General features: G+C 43.8%; 1 protein-coding gene across 6 annotated transcripts in view; it reads left to right on the top strand.

The window, feature by feature from the left end:
• Nucleotides 1-24,319, top strand: part of CAMTA1 (calmodulin binding transcription activator 1) — a 1,324,131-nt gene that overhangs the window by 1,111,537 nt on the left and 188,275 nt on the right. For 5 of the 6 annotated variants that reach the window (XM_083162948.1, XM_083162947.1, XM_083162951.1 and 2 more), the window contains exons 7-8: nt 1,878-2,018; nt 14,440-16,289. In XM_083162948.1, coding sequence (XP_083019074.1) covers nt 1,878-2,018; nt 14,440-16,289 — 1,991 coding nt within the window. The remainder of the gene's footprint in view (nt 1-1,877; nt 2,019-14,439; nt 16,290-24,319) is intronic. The other variant, XM_083162949.1, reaches the window with a different exon arrangement.

Here is a 24,319-nt window from a genome sequence, read left to right as displayed (position 1 = left end):
AAGGTAGCAGTAGAAGAGAGCAGGCCCGGAGGACGGCTGATAACAGTCTGTAGTCATACTGCAGGCTGACAAATAACTGGCTGCATGAATTGTGAATGCAAAAAGTCATGGGTATCCATATCTCAAGCCAGATGTAACGGAGCACTGTGTATAGCATGTGTGTAATTAAATGACGCTTACAGTCATCACCATGCCGGACCTGATTCTAACCACACACAATGCTAATATGTGCGCAGTGGGCCGATGCTGCTAGTACCACTGAGTCGCACTGCGATGATTATTGCCCAGAGCTGCAGAATTAATACGGATTTAGGGAGTGTGGATTTTAGTGGGTGTTCCTGGGCAAGTTACTGACAGTGGCAGCATCCCACAGGGCAACATGTTCCCACAGAGGAACTGCGCCTACCATAGGACTGGTGTATGTTTCGATGGGGCAACCGAAAATGCACCTGATAGCGTGTTTTAAGGCAGACTGTGGCAAGACGGTGTCTCACTATGGACACAATTTGAATTAGCACAAAGGCCGTTATTTAATTAAAGCCCCAAAAAATCATCATCATTTTGACTATGTTTTTCTGTGCTGCAATGGTCTCAGATGGCGTTAGAGGTAAAGTGATTAGCATGGAGAGTTTATGGGGCGTAATAGGGGAGGGTTGACTCCAAATATCTATTACAATGGCTACAGCAGCACTTCTCTTAGATCAGGCATGTCCAACGTTGGCCCTTCAGATGTTGTGAAACTACACATCCCAGCATGCTTTGCCACAGTTTTGCTATTAGAGAATGCTAAAACTATTGCAAAGCATACTGGTATGTGTAGTTTCACAACATCTGGAGGGCCAACGTTGGACATGCCTGTCTTAGATCATGTGCACTACCCAGTGTTCAGATTCACTGCTGATGCCTGTTATAGAGGAGGTGAGACAGTATACAAGCCACCTCCTCTCTTAAAATCCCTCTGGAACCTGAGTACTGTAATGTGGCATAATATGAACAGGGGCACTGTAGTGTGGCATAATATGAACTGGGATCACTGTACTGTGGCATAATATGAACAGGGGGCACTGTAATGTGGCATAATATGAATAGGGGGCACTGTAATGTGGCATAATATGAACTGGGAGCACTGTAATGTGGCATACTATGAACAGGGAGCACTGTAATGTGGCACAATATGAACTGGGGGCACTGTAATGTGACATAATTTGAATGAGGGGTAATGTGTTGCATATTGTTTACTGGCAGCCCTACAATGGAAAATAATATGAAGTACAGTAGGCCACTACTGTGGTTCAGAGAATGAACTAGGGCACTGCTGTGGGGCATAACATTAACAACTACTGCAGAGAGATGTCTCTCTAGAAGCACTGAGATAGGGGCCCCTTGAAAATGTTTCTATGGGACCCACAAAGTTCTGGCTACATCCCTGGTGGTATGTGTAGTTCCATAACCGCTGAATGCTGACTTCCCCTGTCAAAAAAGTATACAGGAAAATTTGATTTGGCTATGGTACTATATGGCGATGGTTGTGAGACAAAAATGATGTCACACTCCTCAGGACTTTAATTCCCTCAAGTCCCAAATATTACATTGCTGGATTTTGTTTTCAATTACCTTGTAATATCTTGATTATTACCCTTTATTTAACAGCTACAGTATGTAACGAGACCACATACCTTACAAATAGTGCGAGCGTGAGGGATGGCACCATTTTGTTGGCTGTATTAATATCTGTATGAACTTGTATATTCTAAGTCTACAAAATGGCTGCCTCTACCGACTGCAGTTGACGGATGCATTGTAAGGTGGGGGAATGAAAAAAAAATTTAAATTAAAAAAACAATTTCTGACTGTGGCCTCCAATATTCTCTCCACAGTTCACGGTATTAAGTGGACGTGCAACAATGGGAACAGCGGTTCAGGGTTTTCTGTGGAGCACCTTGTTCAGCAGATACTCGACAGTCACCAGAGCAAACCCCAACCTCGGACGCACAACTGTCTCTGCACTGGCAACTTAGGTAACTATAGAGATCTCTCCTAGGGTTCTCGCACATAGCCATTGTCTAGCAATGTAAGCAGCCATTGTCATCAGTAGGCTTATTTCATAACATGGCGGAAAAGGCCATTCCTGTGCTACCTGTAGCTGCCAATCAGATACCAGCTGTCATTTGGGTCAGGTAATACAAATAAATGCTCATATTTGATTGGTTTCTGCAACATGCTTTATGCACCTTTGTTATTGAATAAGCCCAAGATGAATAAAAATGTATAAAAAGGGCAAATTCATAAGAGATGGGCTCGAATGACAAGGCCTACGGTGCCAGAGTAGGGACAATTGTGCGCAATTTAAATGATAATTACAATTATTACTCGATTTCTAAAAGAAATGCTGTAGAATTTGTTATTTAAGAATTACAATGGATGTGAAATAGAAAAACAAGGATTTCATGTATTATTCTTGAACGCTGGCCAGTCCAGACCTTTTGCACTATTTGCAAAGTGATTAATGTTGTAAAGTCACAATTGTGTTTCATTTTTAGACTAGCAGTTTGTCTCATTGGTACCAAGGGATTAAGCATTTGTTAATAAGCACCAAACATACACAGATAAGCTGCTTTTAGCAGACTGGAGATAGCTGGGAAATGTGAAGGTGTTTCTTACAGTTGCTATATCCCTTGGCAACCACTTGGAAAGCTTTTGATTGGTTACTATAATTAGGTCATACATTTGTCCTGCTTTTAATATGGACATTTGAGGCTGAATTTCAAAATGAATGAATTTCATTACGATTATCCAAGAAAAAAACATCCATGCTAAATATTGTATGATTGAGGTTGAAAATATGAACGTTTTACCAATTTATGAAGGAACAAAATGCCCTTTTCCAATGCACTGTGTGCTAAATCAGTTTTTATACCAAGTAGCTATTAATTCAGTTGGAGCCAGTGGCTTTGCTAAGGTGCTTCATGAGGTAAACATAATGTCCACCATCTTGTTGCATGATTACTAATAGTTATGAGCTCTCACCTTATAATTTTAATCAAAACTCCATCAATTCACATACTGTTATTTATACTCTAGACTGTGAAAACAGAAAGTTTGGAGTAAATTCATAGGCTGAGCTATATGGCTATTGGTTATTCACACACAAAATGGCTGCTAGGACTCTTTGAAGCGGACAAATTCACTCCTAAAGTAAGATGTCATTTCCACTCACTTGTCTTTGTCAACAATAATAACTCAATTAGTGACTTATTGGAAGTCCGCCGTTCTCTTGACCATGACCATTGCCATGGTTACCAAGGATAGGAACAAATATGGCATCCTAATGGCAGCTAGGTCTGGGCAGGTAACTCAAACCAGAAAAGGCTGGAGGTGTGTAATGTTATGCTGCACCTGATTGGACAGGATTAATAGCCAACCCAGAAAGATTCCCCATTAGTGACACACCTATAGCCCTGTTGCAATGTTTTAGAACTGTTCATCTGAAATCAGTCAACTAGATATTTTCATTTCTCCGTATTCCATTATATACAGTTATGTCCCATCTTTTGTGCGCACATTTGTGACAGTATTAGAGAAAGCAGATTTCAGTTTAATTGTAGTGGTCGATTAACTACATTGAATCCGCAATAGTCAATACTAGCGTTCTTGCTGTTCATTTTCCACCAGACAAATGTCAAAATGTTTATTCCAACAGTGATGTTCAGGAAAGATTTAATATCATTAGAGTTTTATTCCGGCATCACGCTCACAGAGTGTTTTAATGTTAATGCAGTCCGGACAGATAATACGTGCCTGATTTTATTTAGAATATTCCTGCATTTAGGGGTTTATTCTGGGTGATGCGAATTTGCGAGACAACCAGAACCCGCCCTGCGAATGGTGGTACGCTGCTGAACACCATTCGCGTGGTGCGTGCATATACATCCATTCGCATGCCATACATCCATTCCCACATCTTTCAACCATCGAAAGATGTGACGCGCACACACATATGCTCAGGTCACTTTTACAGGCGTGTACGTCGTCACTGAAATGGGCGGGCAGCTGACATCCGGTGTTGGCGAACACGTCCCCGGGCGATTACTATGAAAACACCCAGGATCTTTGTGGGAACACCCATGAAACGCTGGGTGTTCCCATGGGGGTGTACCCTGCCACCGTTCAACGTGGCCGCATGCACCCAGCATCTGCACATGCACAGACAAAACAGAAGAAAACATCCGCCCCCTGCGAAGGGGCCGATGCAAATGGACCATAATAAGAACCTTAGTGTACACAGAGTAATCACAGCAGTTCTGATAATAGATGTTGTTTTCAGGTATGAGTCATTGGGTCGACCCCTAAAGGTCGACATGCCTTTGGTGGACACATAAGAAAGATTGACATGCCTAAGGCTGACAGGGTCAAAGTTCGACACAAGCATTAAGTTCACATTGGGAAGTTCGACAGTCAAAAGGTCGACATGGGTTTTTCACTTTTTTGTCACGAATATCGACACAGTCGCCATGGACACCGTATCGGTGCACCACATCCCCTCACATAGCTCCCTGCGCTCACCATGCTTTTGACACGGTGCCTCACTATGCTCTGCATACTATTTCATTCTCACTCCACACCCTAGTGGATGGGCAAGGAATGCCACCTGTCGGCACACGTCAGCTAAAAAAAACCTGTGAATAACCCATGTCGACCTTTTGACCTTCCCAATGTTGACCTAATGCTTGCATGGACCTTTTGACACTGTCGACCTTAGGCATGTTGACCTTTTTCCTGTGGCGGCCTAAGTCATGTCTACCTTCAGTAGTCAACCCAATGTATGTCAACCTTAATAGTTGTCGACCTAGCAACCGTTTACCATCGTTTTCCTTTCTGCCCACCGATGACCGGTCCAAATATATATATTTTCCCTTTGCATGGTGCATTACGTATTCAGAAGTAACAGTTTGGAACAAATACGCCGAGCTCGTCTGTTTTATTATTTATTTATTTCCTGTTTTTCTTCATTCCGCTGTTTTGCTTTTTTCCTTTTAGTTTATATTTAGTTATTTATATTTTTGTCTCAAATAGCCAACGGGGCTGTGTGAGCTGTTTAATGACCTGACTTTGTACTATTTCACCATTACATATTTATTGCACGAGCGTTCAGAGGTGTTATTAGGAACTGCCTATATTACTGTTGCACAGACATAATGGGATTTTTCTTGCTCACATATATTCATGGCTATCTCACTGGCCTTTTGCTTCTATGCACAAATTATTCATATACTTGCAGATTCAACAACACAATTGCCCACGAGCCAAAGACGGAACATATCTCAGTTTGGTAGCGCGGGTAATGTGTGCACAGATTGAAAACAATATGCAAGGCTGGGGCCAGTCGGGTCTACACTGATAGTATTGCAGCGCATTTACAGGGCTAAGAAATAACTCATAACTTCATGCAATTCTATATGCATTAGGCCTTAAAGAGAGCTGTCATCACACTAGTTATATCAATGTTGGGACAGTTTACAATGAACTTTTGCACAATTTGGCTAATTAACCACCAATGGTAGATAGATAGATAGATAGATAGATCGATAGATAGATAGATAGATAGATAGATAGATAGATAGATAGATAGATAGATAGATAGCAGTGCTATAAGTAGGGTGGTGCGTAGTGTGCACTGCAGGGGGTGCTCTTGGAGGAACTTGTTAATTATCTGTTTTGTTTTAATTCTTTCCACTTGTAGCTCCGAGGATCGGCATTTCCTGACTGCCCCCATCTCCTTCCTTCCCCTCTCCCATAGCTAATATCTGTACACCTTTAATGAACTTAACTTCAGCGCTCTTTGTTATTCGGGCACACTGTCCTTTATTACATTTTAAGATGCTGACGTACACGTGATTTTAACCCATCACCTGTGGCATTGCAGTCAGACACTCTATTCATGCGTCATCTGACCCTGTATAGAAATTCTAAATAGAACTATTTGAAGTTCACCTTGTACTTCATTAAAAATGATCAGCATTACAGCTGAGCTGATGTAGATAGATAGATAGAGAGAGAGAGAGAGAGAGACAGACAGACAGACAGACACTCCTTGTTTTGGCACCTTGAAACATAAAAAGATAAGGTACTTGTGTATTATAGCGGCACCCCCGATGTACATCGCGCAATGTTTTTATCGCATCGCATGCCATGCACCCGATGGCATGCGATGCAACGCGATTTTGGCCCCCTATGCGATGAAACACCAAATGGGTGCTTACAATGTTAAATGCACCCCCACGCCGCCCCCCCCCCCACACTATAAACGTGAACCCGAAGCGTGGCGAGCGGCAGCGGTACGCGTCCTCCGACCTTTTCATACCCCCACTATCCACGTCGGCGTGGAGTTGAGAATAGAAAGTGTGGCGAGCCCGAAGCGTGGCGAGCGCAGCGAGCCCCACAAGGGGACGCAGATACCTGTGAAGCCCGCGAGGGGACGCGGATACCTGTGAAGGTATCCGCGTCCCCTCGCCACGCTTCGGGCTCGGTGGCTCACTGCGCTCGCCACACTTTCTATTCTCAACTCCACACCGACGTGGATAGTGGGGGTATGAAATGGTCGGAGGACGCGTACCGCCGCCCCTCGCGGGCTCGCTGCGCTCGCCACGCTTCGGGTTCACGTTCATAGTGGGGGGGTGGCGTGGGGGTGCATTTAACATTGTAAGCACCCATTAGGGTGCTTATACAATTTTTAATGGCATCGTATTGTATGGCATTGTATGCCATACACAATGTCATACAATTTTAAAATTGTATGACATTGTACAATATCGCGCAATATCGCGTCGCATCGCATACCATCGCATGCCTTATGGTATGCGATGCGATGGGCGCCGCTATAATACACAAGTACCAAAGATAAAATTCTACAATATTAACAAACCACCCAAAGTTAAGTGGAGAGGAATAAAGAACCAATCAATCAGCTCATTCCTGTTACAGGTTATATTTGAAAAATGACAGTTAGGAGATTTTTTTAAATCTTAGCTTTTTTCTTACGGATAACACAATGTTATTACAATCTTAAGTTAACAACTTCTGCATTAGTAGATAGATAACAAAAGCTGAAATATGTAGTTTTAACATACAATTACTAATAATGACCTTAATATTGGAAGTTTGTTGTTTTTTTCTTTTGCGTATCCATTGGCGCCCTCCAGTGGCTAACATGCGCAAATAACAGCTGACCAAAAAAAAAGGAATAGAAAAATGTCATTTTCCTGGCAGCAATTTGCTATTCTTTCTCTAATATTAGTATGATCATTTTGCTGCCTTTATGCAATATTCTGCTAAGCTTCAGGGGAAACACAATGCTTGTATGGTTGGAACAATCACTGAGCAAAAAATTATTAAATATAACACAGATGGATGTGCTGTTATTATTGCAGAGATCCGCTTTATTCCACGTGCTGGTTTTTTTGTAGGTTTACCACTTATTTTTAAATGACCTTTTATTGGTACTTTTTTTTATATGTATAATAGTTACCTATGTCGTACAAATGTATCCATAAAAGTACAATATCCCGTTTTTAAAATGGGTGTGAATCTAGATCGACAGACAAGACCGACATGGAGAAATGGTCTACACATACAAAAGGTCGACACGGGGAAAATGTCGACAGGAAAAAGGTGGCCACGTGAAAAGAGTTACACCAGGATTCCATATTACTTGGTGTCAATGTCACCACCTGTCAGTATGAGCCCCCAATTTATGTAGTGCGCACCCTTGCATGGATCACTTTGACCATTCCCAGTTGTAGTCCAGGTGGATCAAAAGCATGAAAAAGTAAAAAAAAACATGGAAAACTCTGCCTTTTACTTGTGTCGACATTTTGTCAATGTTGACCTAGTGCACTCAAATTTTATAATGCCAACCTAGTGCATGTCGATCAGATGGGGTCCACCAATTACTGTCGACCTATCATCCGGATACCTTTCAAATGATGACACTACATAGGGCAGATATGGCATATTACCCAGATTCATTTGGTAAATACCAGCAATACGTATAATCGCCCATGTGTATGCACCTCCGCCAGCAGGCCGCCATCCTTATGTGCGTTTCATCCCTGTCCTCATTATCAGTGGGCATGTGATACAATATACAATACAATATACAATGCAATATAGGTTCCGCAGAGGGAAGTGCAATCAGCTCATTCACACGCTCTACCTACATACCATCGTTACTCAGCTGAGAACATCATGCCTCACCTGAAACAAGTAACACGTTGCATAGATGGACAGGTTTTATGTATAAATAGTCCATCAACAAAACTGCGATACTTGCCTACTTTTGAAAACTAGCTTCAGGGAGATTAAAGTCGGTAGTAGAATTTTGCACTGCACCCCATTGAGGGGCGTGTCATGCTCCACCCAAAGGGCGTGTCTAGTTCCATATATGGAGAGATTGTAAAAAGAGATTGTGAACATGGAACCTAGAAAAGTGGGTGTGTACTGCTACATCAGTTAAAAAGATGTATATCCAAATGTAGATGAGCCCCAAAGCAGTTAGTAAAAGATACTATACTTGGTAAAGTGCTGGGAAATGGTGCTGATGATTCAATGTAAATTTATCTCTCTCTCATTCCTTTTTTCCCCCAAAAAATATAAGTGTTATGTGGGCTAGGTGACATGAGGGAGATTGGTAGACTAACGAGGGAGAGAGGGAGATTGCTGCTATTTCAGGGAGTCTCCTGCAGAATGCAGGAGGGTAGGCAACTATGAGGTGCTTCATACAGTGGTACTGAGAGGGGGGGGTACTAATTACACAGGTGTGATGGATGTTACCTGGCAGCAGCAGCAACTCTTCTCATCCCACCAGTGCTGCTGTGCGCCGGGCTGCAGTGCTTAAAGTGCTATTTTTCTGTTTCTTAGTCTAAGGGTGCATGGCCACGCCTCCTGCAATTAGGCCACATCCTCTGGAAAGTACCTTGACCCAGCCTCACTCTCTACTGCCCTGGCTTTATATACACCGCATTGATCACTGAGCTTTTTAGGTAGCTGAATACTTGGAATAACTGGTGACGTGTTTTGCGCATTTACTAAATTGTCCTCTGACCTGAATGTAGCCGTAACATTGTCCCGCTGGCTGAGCGTAAAGCCACGTTGTCTGCCGTAGTGTACAGGTATTTGAATACAGACCTTCTTATTTGTACTCTTATCCTATGTGTCACATATTCATTACCATTCTTACATATTACCTGTTTGCTGATCATTCACTTACTTATCATTCCTCCTCTATTACCTGTTTACCTATCAATCCTTATTACAGTAGCATTCACTTACGTACCACTCTTTCTCTATTACCAGTTTACCATTCATTTATTTAGGCTTATTTATGTTACCTATTTACTATCACTCTTCCTCTATTGCCTGCTCACTATCCATCATTCACTGATCATTCTTTACTGTTACTTGTTTACCATCATTATTTCTCTATCACCTGTTTTGCTATTACTCATAAAAGTAGACAACCAGTTTTATTTACTAAGAGATGGGACGTTGCCATGGGCAACCAATTCGATTATATCTATTATCTACTAGAAGGTGCTAAATAAATAAGAAGTGGATTCTGATTGGTTGCCCATAGCAACATCCCCTGTGACATAGAACTCCCATCTTAGTAAATTTGTCTGGTGTTCACTTTTGAAAAAAAATATAAAAAAAATTCAATTTTTTAAAAAATGCCCTCTGCGAGAACATACATTGGGAAAAGCCTGGTGCTTACAGTATAGAACAAACCCGGTTGCCACTCCTTCCCTGTTAGGAGAGATGGTTTCTACATTGTATTTTGAAAGAAAAAAAAATATATATATATATTTCTTGTTTTTTATTCCAAGCAAACTTGTACCATTTTCTTGACACTAGTAATTATAACCATTAGTATAAAAGGATTACCTTCCATTTTATTTGGGGTCATTAAAGAACAATTATCTCTTTCCGGGAATAAAGGGAAAACAGTTTGAGTAAGAAGTAACCAATATTTATGTGCAGTGGCGGATTCAGGGGGGGGCACCCGGGCACGTGCCCCCCCTGTCATTTATTTTGTAGCTGAGGAACAGGGTTTTCCAACGAGCCCAGCCCCGTGTCTCTAGCCCCCCGGGAACCGGAGATATCGCCTGGCAAACCTGTAACGTTTTTTCCCCATAGGATAATATGGGACCTGTCAATTCCGACCCCCACCCGGTTCCGACAGCTGCCAGTTCCCGCCCTGGCATCACAGAAGCTTGTGGTTGATTTCATTCAATTCCAAATCGCTGGACCTTCAATATGATACCAAATCGGTCAATCAGTTCCAGAGATATTGCGTGTAAACCGATTTTTTTATTTTTGAAATGTAATTTCATGGCTGTTCATGTTCTTAGAGAGCAGATTACTCTGGAACCAAACGTTCCAGTTTCACCGGACCAAAATCATTCAAGGCCCGATCAAAAGTTCTTCAATATAATACTTGTCTCATGTAAATGGGTCAGTTGGTTCCGAAGATATAGCCGGTTAAATGAGATAACTGGTTAAAGGGGGGAGGGGTGGTTTTCTCTCCCCCTCACACCAGAAAATGCAGGGACTAGGCTGGTGTAAAAGGGGCCAACCTGGGAATGCATTTTCTGGTGTGAAAAGGGGATTATTTAAAATAGCCGGGACCTGCAGTGCTCTGAATACAGCCAGGCTCTGCCACTGTCAGTGGCTATCACTTCTGCCTGGCGGCGGCTGTCCCCCATTTACCACGAGCATGTATTCCCCTTTGGCAATGAGCATGTAATCCCACATGGCAACGAGCATGGAATCTCTGGCAATGAGCATGTAGAGAAGCAGCACTTATGTAGCATCATTTTTAATAGGCATTATGGTGTTTGGCATAACACATAATGGACATAATGGCGTGTAACTTAACGTGTAATGGACATTATGGTGTAAATGTTTAATGCGAGACTTTGGTGGACAATGTCCCTGTTTATGAAGTGTATTGTGAATTTTGGCTTAATCTGTGTGGCATTTTGTGAATTCTGGCTCAATCCATGTGGCATTATGTGAATTTTGTCTCAATCCGTGTGGCATTATGTGAATTTTGGCTCAATCCATGTGGCATTATGTGAATTTTGGCTCAATCCGTGTGGCATTATGTGAATTTTTTCCCAATCTGTGTGGCATTATGTGAATTTTGGCTCAATACGTGTGGCATTATGTGAATTTTGGCTCAATCCATGTGGCATTATGTGAATATTGGCTCAATCCGTATGGCATTTTATGCATTTGGCTCAATCCGTGTGGCATTATGTGAATTTTGACACAATCCATTTGGCATTATGTGAATTTTGGCTCAATCCGTGTGTGTTATTATGTAAATTTTGGCTCAATCCATGTGGCATTATGTCAATTTTGGCTCATTCCATTTGGCATCATGTGTAAGGGGCAAGTATAATGGGGTCTAGTATTTTGTTGCATAATGTGTAGAAGTTGTATATGGTGTTGACACGCTCCCTGTTGAGTGGCCACACACCCTTTTCCGGAGCACGCCTTTGGCGCGCGCACAACTACATCCTTCACTTTTGACGCCATGGTGGGCCTGCATACTTTAAATGCCAGGGCCTATTTTTAATTCCCTTCCCACCCTCTCCTGCCACTCTCTTAGCATGTACACTGGCACCACTAACACCGCCCCTCCCCCACCCAAAACCCTTTTATATCATGGTGCCCCCCCTGTCATTTTATCCTGGATCCGCCCCTGTTTATGTGCTATCGACCTTCAGAGAGAGAAACAAAGGAAGCAGTGCGATAACGACGGGACGGCTCTAGTAATAGGCAGCTGCCTAAGGGTTACAGAATCTTGGGGGGGGGGGGCATCTTCAGGTCTGACTAAGACAAAATGTACCCTTTGAGTGCCAAGTGAATTTGTCAAAATAGGTGTGAAAATTGCCAATGCAAACATTTGTATTCATCATAATGACCTGTAATGTTACCTTATATAGGACATATATATATATTTTTTCCACGTTTTTATTTGATTTTATATAACAAATGTGAGCGGTGCTGGTATTTTTTTAGCAGATATTTTGCACATCTCTCACAGAGATGTTGGCACTCAAAGGGTTAAGGATGACTCTGAGGGCGGCGTCCTCGTTGAACTTAATGCAAATAGCAGGTGTTGAACTTCTGAGATGCCACCTCCACGTGTTCACATGAGGTTTACGGGAAGTCGGTATTGGTGTATGGGTGGTATAAGCAGCTAAAGATTTGCCCAGGGTGAGGAAATACCTTGAACCATCCCCGGATATAGAATACCAGGACAATTTGCCAAAGTTTTGCTACCTAAGCATCAATGCAATTTAATGGAGCTTATGGGGGAGACTAGTCAAGAGGTTACATTGATTAGTAAATACTGACTAGAACTGTTCAGCAAAAGTCAAAGCCACATTATTTTCATTGGAACGGGGGCTTGGAGAGCCTGTGAATAATTTGCAGACAACCGTAGCCTTTGTAATTCCAAAGAGATGTAGCAGGTTATCCCAGATAGTTATCTCTGAATTCACTGCACAAACAGTCAGACCCAGATCGTAGAGGAATCCCTGTGTACCTTTACCAGTACATATGATGGTGGATTCAATTGGAAAAATCTAATTGAACCCAATTCGTGTTATTGGTCAATGACCAACATATAGGTTAAAAGATCGTGGCTAACAGTCATCCACATTTAAGGCCAGTCCCATTCACCAACTGTCCAGTCTTGATCTGTGTGGGTATTTCTCCTTGGCTGAAGGTAACATGCTTTGTATCGGGATGATAATGGTAACATACTGATGTGGTATAAAATTGTGAATCTCCACAAATATCAGCCTTTATATGTATTACTTAATGCATGCTAGATTCAACCATACCTCAGCCCATTATGTATTATTTGGGTGATGTATCAGGCCTTCTAAAGTGGGGGAGTGGAGAAGTTGCCCATAGCAACCGATCAGCTACCACTTATAATTTTAAAGAATGTACCTGATACATGCTAGGTAGAAGCTGATTGGTTGTGGTTGCTATGGGCAACGTTCACCATTTTTAAAGGGATTTGTCCATGTGTATAGGAACAGGCTTAGATGCTGCTATGCAGGCTTAAAGCCAGCAATCCTTAACATGGGTCATCATTTGCCCTCTCAACCCTATGACCTTGACACAGTCACATGCCCTGCTAATAATAGTGCTACACCACTGAAGTAACCCACTATGCCAGCTGCAAGTCATGGATAACTCTTCAGCAGTTATGAAATGTTCTCACCACTTGATATTTGATGAAACAGACCCATTAATTGTACTGTCTTTATTTAAAAACGCGTTTCCTCTGGGCAAGAGCCAAATACACAAAGCTTTATTCCACCAAAACACTGTCTGGACTGACACAATACTGACCGAGTGTCATGACCATCCATGATCTGATGTGCTAGTACAGTAGGCACCTTATTTCCTGCATGTCACAGTAGTCGGTGTTGGAAAAGAAACCCAGTATAAGAAAGACAAGGGCATATTTCTTAAGCTTGTGAAGTGATAAAGTGTCTGGTTTTGATCACCGGCCAATCATCTCCTAACTGTGACGTTACAGGCTTGGTTTAAAAAAAATGACAGGTAGGAGCTGATTGGCTGGTGATAAAAACCAGACACTTTATCACTTCACCGAGCTTAAGAAATCTACCCCACAGTTTGTTACGGAAATGTAACTAAGTACTTTTTATGTATTGACTGTTTATTTGTTTACTGGCTGTGAGGTCGTTTACTTAAATTGTATTTCAATGTATCAGATGTATCAGCTTTAGCGCTCCTGAATGGACAATAGAGATGATTAATAAGCGTTTTGTTATACGGGTAAATGTATCAAGCCTCCAGGTTGTATCAGAATTTGGGGGTGGTTTTTCAAAACTTGGAGAGAGAGAACGTATCAGCCAGTCCAGTCTTAACTGCCATTTTAATGTTTGTGTTTCAAAAATGACCGTTAACCTTTGAGTGCCAACATCTGGAATATTGTTCCAAATACGTTAAAATCCAAGGATATTACAAGTCTGATAGAAAGTAAAATAACTACTTGGTGACTTCTTATGCCCTTATATTTTGCAGTAACAAGCACAGTATCCCATATATGAGCTTCATGTCTTGTCTAGCTTCGTCAAGACACTCGATAATATACTCAATCACCTAGTACCGAAGGAGACTCTCCTCCATGTCAAAGTTACGGTAGTTTTTATATTAAAAATACACAATTACACAATGGAAACTCTACTAAGTTTACTCTTTTTAGCCAATATCTTTATACAATTCCTCATCTGGATAATAAACAGCTGCAAAAATAGAATTTTGAATGATATTTGTGCAAAGTATCTGTTTTGCCCATTTATAAATTTTTCTTCCCCTTGATTATTTCAGGTGCTGGTAGCAGTGTGCATCACAAATGTAACAGTGCCAAACATCGCATCATCTCACCAAAGGTCGAGCCAAGGACAGGAGGATACAGCGCTCACTCAGAGGTACAAAACAATGATGTGTCAGAAGGCAAGAATGAGCACAGTCATGGCAAATCCTCCAGTCGGGAGAAAAGAAATGGGAAAATGGCCAAGCCTGTGCTTCTTCATCAAAATAGCACGGAGGTTTCTTCAACAAACCAAGTGGAGGTTCCCGACACTACCCAGAACTCACCGGTGTCCATCAGCAGTGGCCTAAATAGTGATCCAGACATGGCTGACAGTCCTGCCGTTACTGGCGTCTCTAGCATGGCCGTTGCTTCAGTTATGGGTAGCCTCTCCCAAAATGCCACTGTGTTTATGTCTGAAGTCACCAATGAAGCAGTATATACAATGTCGCCAAACACAGGTCCCAATCAACACCTCTTGTCCTCAGATACAACTACCCAGGGACTCGTGCTGGCGGTAAGTTCAGATGGTCACAAGTTTGCCTTCCCTACGGCAGGGAGCTCGGACAGCTTATCAATGCTGTCGGCTAATGTCTCAGAAGAGCTTGTATTATCCACCACCCTTGATAACAGCAGAAAGATACCCGAAACCACTATGAATTTTGACCCAGACTGTTTCCTCAATAACCCAAAACAAGGGCAGACATATGGTGGAAGCGGTCTAAAAGAAGACAACATTAGCACTAATATACGAAGGTCATCCAGCACAGAACGCAGTTACACGTTCAACCCAACTTTAGCAAAAGAGATAAAAATAGAGGACACCACATTTGAGCAACAGTTATCAAAGGATAGCTACCCATCCACGTCATCGAATACTCTAACACTCACCCCAGGTTCCGGCCTGCTCCCATCAGGTGGGGGGCTCAGTCCAAGCACCACGTTAGAACAAATGGATTTCAGTGCGATCGATTCCAACAAAGATTACTCAGCCAGCTTTAACCAGACGGTGCAGAGTCCCCATGTCCACCAGACCCCTTCCCCTAGCTTCTTTTTACAAGATGCCAGCAAACCGATTCCTCTGGAGCAGAACTCCCACAACACTATCAATGACTCGAACAACGCGTACGTCAACACGATGGGCATCCCGAACGTCAAGACTGAAGTATCAAGTCAAACGCAGACCAACTGTAATGGTTCGATCGACCAAGCTAGGATAGAGTCCACATCTTCCCTCCAACTTATGCAGTTCCAGGCAAACTTCCAAGCGATGACTGCCGAGGAAGTTCCCATGGAGACATCGCAGCAAGCGGAAGGGAATGAAAATATTCTGAAACCTGGTGACCTTCAGGCCTGTAGCGCTGAGCACTATATGCAGTCAGAAAACACTGCCTCGATGAGGAACGGCAATGGCCTGCCTATTCTGCAGGGAAATATGGTACAAGGACTCTATCCTGTTGCTCACCAGGCACTGAGTAACTCTTCCAACATGGAGCTCAATCTAGACCATTTTGATATCTCCTTCAGCAACCAGTTCTCTGACCTTATCAATGACTTTATCTCAGTAGAAGGAGGGAGTAACACTATTTATGGACATCAACTGGTGGCTGGAGACAGCAACGTGTTGCCTCAGGCGGAGGATGGAAGCAGACCGGTATACGCTCAGGCTGAAATGTGCATACCTTGTTGTAGCCCTCAGCAATCAAGTATGCAGCTAAACAATTCAGAAACGGGGGCCACCACCATGGCTTATATGCATGTTGCCGAGGTTGTGTCAGCGGCAGCGCAAAGTACCCTGGGATTGCTGCAACAAAGTGGACGACTGTTTATGGTGACGGATTACTCTCCTGAGTGGTCATATCCAGAGGTGAGGTCCTGATTGGTGTATATTATATTTTATGAGCTTACATTCAGAATGATGGACACTTAGGGGTTTATTTACTAAGATGGGAGTTCTATTGAAGATGGGATGTTGTCCATAACAGCCAATCAGATTCTATCTATTATCTTCTAGAAGGTGCAAAATCAATAAGAAGTAGAATTGATTGGTTGCCCATAGCAACATCCCATCTTCGATAGAACTCCCATCTCAGTAAATAAACCCCTTTAGGGTAAGTTTACTGAAATGGGAGTTTTAATGAAGATGGGATGTTTTTCATAGCAACCAATCATATTCTACTTCCTATTTAGCACCCTGTAAAAGATAATAGATAGAATCTGATTGGTTGTTATGGACAACATCCCATCTTCAATAGAACTCCCATCTTGGTTTATCATTTCCCAAGTGCATAGATACGTCAATTGTGATTTTTGCCTGGTGGCATTTTTAAAGCGCCAATCATTTATAGATCAAAACAAGGTCAGTTTTGCCTCGTAAACAATTGCCGCTTTAAAAATGCGGCCATACTCACAGAACTTCCTGCAAAACCAGAACATCACAGGCTATTACGTATTGCCCCAAATATATCTATACATACCATATGTCTTTTAGATTGCATTTATGCATTAAATCCCTATAAAGGTTGAGGCATCTTTTCCAGCTCGCCCCTTATCATACTTTAGCGCGTTCACTTTATTCCAGCATTGGGAAAAGTGATTTTTTTTACATTTCGTATGTGCAAGAGTTAAATAAACAGCAATCAGGTTGAAAGAGCAGGTTGTCTTATGTCAAAATATAAAATGCCATCTGCCAGAAATAATCAGAACTTTTAATGAATAAAGGGAGGTAGCTCTCTCCTGAGAGATACGAGCACGTTCTACAAAATGATCTCTGAAATTCAGCTTTATCATTTACAGGTATTTTAAGAGCACCGAAACCCTGACTATTATTAGCACTCACTGTGATTTCACAGCCAGTCCTTCATTACAGTCAACAGAAAAATTCCAGCGCTCAAAACTATTATCGATTTTTAAGAATAAAAAAAAAATGTATTTCAAATGAATATATTTTATAGTTTCCTGATGTAGATGTATATGTGGCAATAAAAGAAAAAGTTTGGAGAATGAGGAGTAGCAAAAACTTTCAGTGTATAATATTCACTTAGGTGTATTCATATAAAACAAACTGTAATCTTACCGGGGTTATATGGACCAAGGGAATCATGCTAACAGGAAATGTACAGGTGCAGTGATAAAGTTGATAATGCACCAGCCAGTCAGCTCCTGACTGTGAAGTTATGGGAGGGATTCAAAAAAAGAAGCTTATTGGCTGGAGCATTATCACCTTCCACTTTATCACTTCACCAGGCTTAATACATCTGACCCTGAGGGGCTGATTTATTAAGCTTGGTGAAGTGATACTGTGGCTTTTACTTGATCACTGGCCAATCACCTACTGTCATTTTTCAAACCCAGTCTGTTACTTTATCACTGGCCATTCAGCCTCTTTATCACTTCACAGATTTTAATAATTCTGCCCCAATGTTACAAAAATGCAAAACTGGATTAAGGGCCACATGGGCCTGGGGCTGAAAATGTTAATGGCTAATGTGCTGTATGTGTATAGGGAAAAATCCCGGTGGGCACCACTTTACGATGGACTAACTCCCTCCTCCGGCGGTCAGTCACTTGGTGGAGCAGGATCATGGATTAACTTGGGTGTTTAGTTGGTTTATATATAAATTATACCAAGATTAGTCCTACTGCCAACTAAAGTGGGTGATCCTGACCAGGGACGTCACTAGTCTTGGTGACACCATAGATGTGCACCGCTAAAAGGGGAGTGTCTTCATGGGGAGGGAGTGGCATTGTGGGAAGGGGAGTGAACTCACAGGAAGGGTGTCTTCAGAGGTGTTTATAGAGAGGAGGAGGCCTGTGTTCAGGTGCCTGATTGGACCCCCTCCACCATAGCAAGTTTTTGCGCCTTTTTATTCTTTTGCCTACACCATCCAGATTACACCTTGTCTGATTGCACTTATTCCAGTTTGCAGTGACTTAGAATCATAACTATACCCCCAGGGCTGAGGTTCTGTAGCTGCACGCAGATGACTCAGGTAGGGATTATAGGCACAAGTAATGGTGCAGCGTAGAAATATGCTGTTATATAACACATTTCTTCCTTCAGTGTACTGATCACTCATCATCATTTCACCTGGATAATGGGAGTTGTCATTCCCACTCCCCCTTTGTACGATCCATGTCTCATGGGTCAGGCAGAGGGGGCACGTTCCCTAACGGCACACAAGAGAGACCAGATGACTCCCCCTCCCCCCCTTTACCTGCTGCGTTTCCATGAACAAAAAAATCTTCCATACAGTAATTTCTTAAATGGGAGCTTGTGATATGCAAATGAAGGTAATAATCCTCAAACACCTGTTTACTATTATTAAGCTCACCGCACGGGATATAATGTATTCATAGACTTATCTTCATTTCAGATTCCTTAAAGTGAAGTTTTCTTTTTCCATGTAAATGCTTTTCTTATGCTACTGCCTAAGGGGACTTGGTAAAAACTGAGGATGTAGAACTATAAGGGGTACATTTACTAAGATGGGATGTTGTAGATAGCAACCAATCAGATCCAATCTATTATCTTCTAGAAGGTGCTAAATATTTAAGAAGTAGAATCTGGTTGGTTGCTATGGGCCTCAGAATGCACTGCTAACATCTTAACACTAACAAGTATCATAGGCAAACGCAGGGTTGGGGGGGGGGGGGGTTTCTGGTTGCCCGGAACCCCCCACTCCTCTTTACAAGTGCCTTAAATTTTGCCAGCAATGGCATTGGAATATAATATGATCAGGAGAGCGGCCACCACATCATGCAGTGTAAGGGACAGAGCAGAGCTGCTGCACATGCCCAGTGTACCAGCTTCTTCTACCACATTTACTGTATGTATGTCCAGTGTATAAAGATTCCAATTCTCAGGGCTGTTACCGCTCCCCCAGACCGTACCCACCGTACTCACTCCAATGTGCTGCAGAGTGGGAGATTCTCCCCCTCTAAAAATCCTGCGTTTGCCAATGAGTATGGCTATACACCTGCCTTATGCAAACCCCCCCCCCCCCCCCCCCCCCCGAGTGGAGTTTACAATCTATATTCCCTACCACATGTACATGCACACACAGACATTGTAGGGTTAATTTCTTGGGAGCCAATTAGTCTACCAGTATATTTTGGAATTGTGGGAGGAAACCAGAGTACCCAGAGGAAACCCACGCAAGTAAGGGGAGAATATACTAATTCCGCACAGTTTGGGCCATGGTGGGAATGGAACCCATGACGTCAGCAGGGCCGGCGCCACCACTAGGCAGCTTTAGGCATTTTCCTAGGGCGCCGGCCACTAGAGGGCGGTAAAAAGCTGCAGGAGAGCAGGAAGAAGAAAGCTCTGCGCTGCCTAGTACAGCACGTGACCAGGAGTTCGTACTAGCAGGGAGCAGGTGAGCCGTACGCCCCCGCCCTCGCCCCCCTCTGCCTGCCCCCCCAGGAGCTAGTTGGCAATCAACAGCACCACTGCACCCCCCTTCCCTGCTAGACGACAGCAATCCACTGCAGGCGCCCGCTGCCCCCCCCCCCCCAGTCAGCTGCAGAGAGGCGTGCACCCACCCCCCTGTAATCCGCAGGTGGTGCCTGATGTCAACCCCCCCATCTGCTGCAGGTGCCCTCCCCCCCCCTGCCTGCAGTGTTAAGCCCACTGCCCCCCCCCCCCCCCGGAGTTAGTTGGCAATCAGCGGTGCCACTGTACCCCCCTTCCCTGCTAGACTGCAGCAATCCACTGCAGGCGCCCGCTGCCCCCCCCCCCCCCAGTCAGCTGCAGAGAGGCGTGCACCCACCCCCCTGTAATCTGCAGGTGGTGCCTGCTGTCAACCCCCCCTCCCCCCGTGAGCCTCCCCTGTGGACTGGGTCGGAGCGGCGGGGGGTGCGCAGGGGCGGCAGGTCGCCTGGGGCGGTAACAGGGCTTGCACCGGCCCTGGACTTCAGAGCTGTGAGGTACTAATGCTAACCATTACACCGTCTGTACTGCCCCAAGTGGTGGATTAGCCAAATTTTACGTATCCAGACATTTTGAAGTCTTTTTAAATGTTGGAGACTTGAGGAAATGCTGATATAATGTTTATGCAATACTTTTAGATCTGAATATCCACTTTATAGACACACAGTAAATTATCCACAGGCAAATGAGCACTTACAATATATACATAACAAGTTACATTATGATAAGAAAAAGAACGGTGTTATTCTTAGTGATATGATGAGGGTAGCTTTTGTTTTCTATGTAATATAATGTCCTTGTTTTCCAGCATACTGTATAGTATAGTCCTTGAGTCATTCAAATAAGGTCAAGTGTTTCAAATGTCCTTCATTTGTAATGCAATGTGCACCCTCTAGTGGTAGACTTGTGTAAGGCAACATAAAAAGTTTGAAAACTTGATAAAATCCAGTAAGTGTACAGTACTGTTAGGTTTGTGCTTGGCATACAAACTGATTGGCATTGCTGGAGGTTTAATACATTTACCAAGCATTAGTTTTGACTGTCATTCGAAAGCCAATGGTAAAGCCCGTAAATCACCTAGAAATCAGCGCATCCCTATTGCAGTACATATACAGCGATGCGTTTGCTGTGCATTGGATTTCTGCATTAAGTCAGAACAGGTGGGTCACATTTAGGAAGATGCCGTATTTGGGACAGACAGAGTGGACCACTTAGGCAGAGTGGCGGCTTGCTCAGAAAGGTACTGAATAGTACCACTAGCCAGGGTCATCTTAACGCATGGGCTTACTGGGCAGCTGCCCTAGGGCCCCACAATTCTAGGGGCCTCCGAGCAGGGGTTTGCTGGTGCCTCTGGAGTTTCTAGTAGAGATTGCTGCCCGGCTGCTTTGATTATGAATTAAACAAAATCAGAGCTGCTGGCTGTAATCATGCTAATTGCTGGATAGCAGGTGGAGACATCGCAGGAAGTAATAATTTAGTTAAGTAGGGGCCCCACTGCATTGCTTTGCCTAGGGCCCTGCCACTAGCACAATAGCAGAACACAGAGTAGGATCACCAGTACACAGTAAAATCTCCAGTACAAACATATTTAAAACCCACCTCTGCAATTATGCCACACCCCAAATCATGGGTTGTGCTTCAAATGCTGCCTGCTCTGTGTCTTCTCTGGGGTTCCCTGTGTCCTCTTACCCTCTGCTATCCAAAACCCCCTACATAGTTATATCCATTTAGTATAATTTTAATTTATAATTACAATTTTAAACATAAATAATGTATATATTAGACCCGGCATATCCACAGAGTGGGAGAGCAGGCTCATCCATTGTGCAGGAGAGCAGGCTCATCTATTGTGCACAGGGGCGTAGCTAACTATTTTGCACCCCCCCGCCACATTTTTCGGCGCCCCCCACCCCCGCGCACACCTAACCTGCCCGGGGGTGGGGGGGGTGAAAACTGTCTGCAGTATGGGGGCAGCCATTTTCTAATTGTCAGTTTTCATTGCAGCAGGAGCCAGCCGGGACCGTGACGGTCAGGCAGGTCCCGGCAGAGAGCTGAGCGAGACGCAGACCGCGGGTAACTATAGCCTCGCAGCCCCCCAGCGGCGCCCCCAATTTCTCTGCGCCCCCCCCCCCCCCCCGCCACCGCGGGGGCTGCGGAGCTATAGTTACGTCACTGATTGTGCAGGAGAGCTGGCTCATCCTCAGAGTGGGAGAGCAGGCTCATCCATTGTGCAGGAGAGCAGGCTCATCTATTGTGCAGGACAGCAGGCATATCCTCAGAGCGGGAGAGCATACTCATCTATTGTGCAGGACAGCAGGCATATACTCAGAGCGGGAGAGCAGACTCATCTATTGTGCAGGACAGCAGGCATATACTCAGAGCGGGAGAGCAGGCTCATCTATTGTGCAGGACAGCAGGCATATCCTCAGAGTGGGAGAGCAGGCTCATCTATTGTGCAGGAGAGCAGCCTCATCCTCGGAGCGGCAGAGCAGGCTCGTCCTCGGAGCGGCCGAGCAGGCTCGTCCTCGGAGCGGCAGAGCAGGCTTCTCCCTCCTCGGAGCGGCAGAGCAGACTCGTCCTCGGAGTGGCAGAGCAGGCTCGTCCTCGGAGCGGGAGAGCAGGCTCATCCTCAGAGTGGGAGAGCATACTTATCTATTGTGCAGGACAGCAGGCATATACTCAGAGCGGGAGAGCAGGCTCATCTATTGTGCAGGACAGCAGGCATATCCTCGGAGCGGCAGAGCAGGCTCGTCCTCCGGGCGGCAGAGCAGGCTCGTCCTCGGAGCGGCAGAGCAGGCTCGTCCTCGGAGCGGGAGAGCAGGCTCGTCCTCGGAGCGGCAGAGCAGGCTCGTCCTCGAAACGGCAGAGCAGGCTCGTCCTCGGAGCGGCAGAGCAGGCTCATGCTCTGAGAGCCTTATCCAGAGCTGTATAAACTCACATCTGCACTAATCGATTGGGCCACCATTCGGAGATGTGTTCACTACAAAAGCAGACCCATTGTCCCACATACATCACTCAAAATCTGGAAATAAGAGACACACAGAAATTCAAGTGCTGTATTCTCAACAAGTCGGTCATACAACAGTTCAAATTTAGACATCACCCCCCCACCACCCCCATCCATGAAACAGATAATGAAAGACAAAGGCATTAACGTACTTTAGTCATCACGTAAAGGTAATGCAGCTATGCTAAATATTCCTAATGTTCTCCGGCTATATCCTTTCTTGCTGACAAATGTACAATTAAATCCATTCATTTTTATACCGACTAATTCAGATGACTTGTCTAATTGTATCCCAGCCCATTTCAGCCTTTCTAATCAGAATATTTTTGAATGATAGTGAAATGATCTCCACAAATCACGGTCACTTAGCACATCGTGGAGTGGAATTGCTTTTACTTAACGTGTTTCTTCTTAATAGTGACTTTTATGTTCAGTTTTTATGTTCACTTTTATTGTCATTTCTTCCTCAATTGAATCTGTTTCACGATTCTGAAATACACTGAGATAAGTAACGTTATATATAAATATAGAGGCAGGGTCGGATTAAGGTCTGTGTGGGCCCCGGACAACATACTTTTGGGACCCCTATCAAAAAGGTTCAGATGTATCAAGTTTCAAAAAGTGATACAGTGGATGGTGATAAACCACCAATCAGCCCCCAACTGTCATTTTTCAAACCCAGCTTGATACATCTAAAAGAAAAAAAAAGAGGCTGTTATAAAAAATAAAGTATACGTTTTCAATCAGCATTGTGACTGTGTTCAATTCGGTACAAATGTATCAAGTTTCAAAAAGTGATACAATGTAGTGATAAACAGCCAATCAGCTCCTAACTGTCATGTTACAGGCTGGGTTAGAAAAATAACAGGTAGGAGCTGATTGGCTGGCTGTTTATCACTCTTGACTTTATCACTTTTTGAAGTTTGATACATCTGGACCTATGAAACAATATATAGATTCAAAATGCAAATCACACCTTACAAAATGTACCCTAATGTTCCAAATATCAGCATACTATAAAGAATAACACAATTGTTTATAAATAATTCACAATAACGGATATGTTCGGTGCCACACAACTCAAAGCCCGCTGCCAGCCAATGACACACTGCTGGTGCCGCTGAAACTCGCAGCTCCTAGACTGTGAAATCCTGCGAGAGGAGATGGCAGTGGTTGTGTAGTGGGGAAATTAATTCCACCTATTTTGGTGTTGATTCCACCTTCATCTGATTTGGTGCCGCCGACTCTGCTCCTGACTCTGAGTGCACACAAAGGTGCAATGGTGATCAGGAGAGCTGCAATCGGCTAAGCCATGGGCATTCTTGCTGAATGAGTGGCTGTAGTTCACATTATTGGTCTGGTCAGAGGCGGAACTACTATTGGCGCAGCAGATTCAGAGCACCAGGGCCCCTGAGGACTAATACTGCTTTCAGATTGCAAAATGCAGGGTCACACCGGG

Source organism: Crinia signifera, chromosome 19 (assembly GCF_055691185.1).
Source record: "Crinia signifera chromosome 19, ASM5569118v1, whole genome shotgun sequence".
Lineage (NCBI taxonomy): Eukaryota > Metazoa > Chordata > Amphibia > Anura > Myobatrachidae > Crinia > Crinia signifera.
The sequence above is the reverse complement of the archived record's forward strand: the minus strand, read 5'-3'. Positions and strand labels throughout refer to the sequence as shown.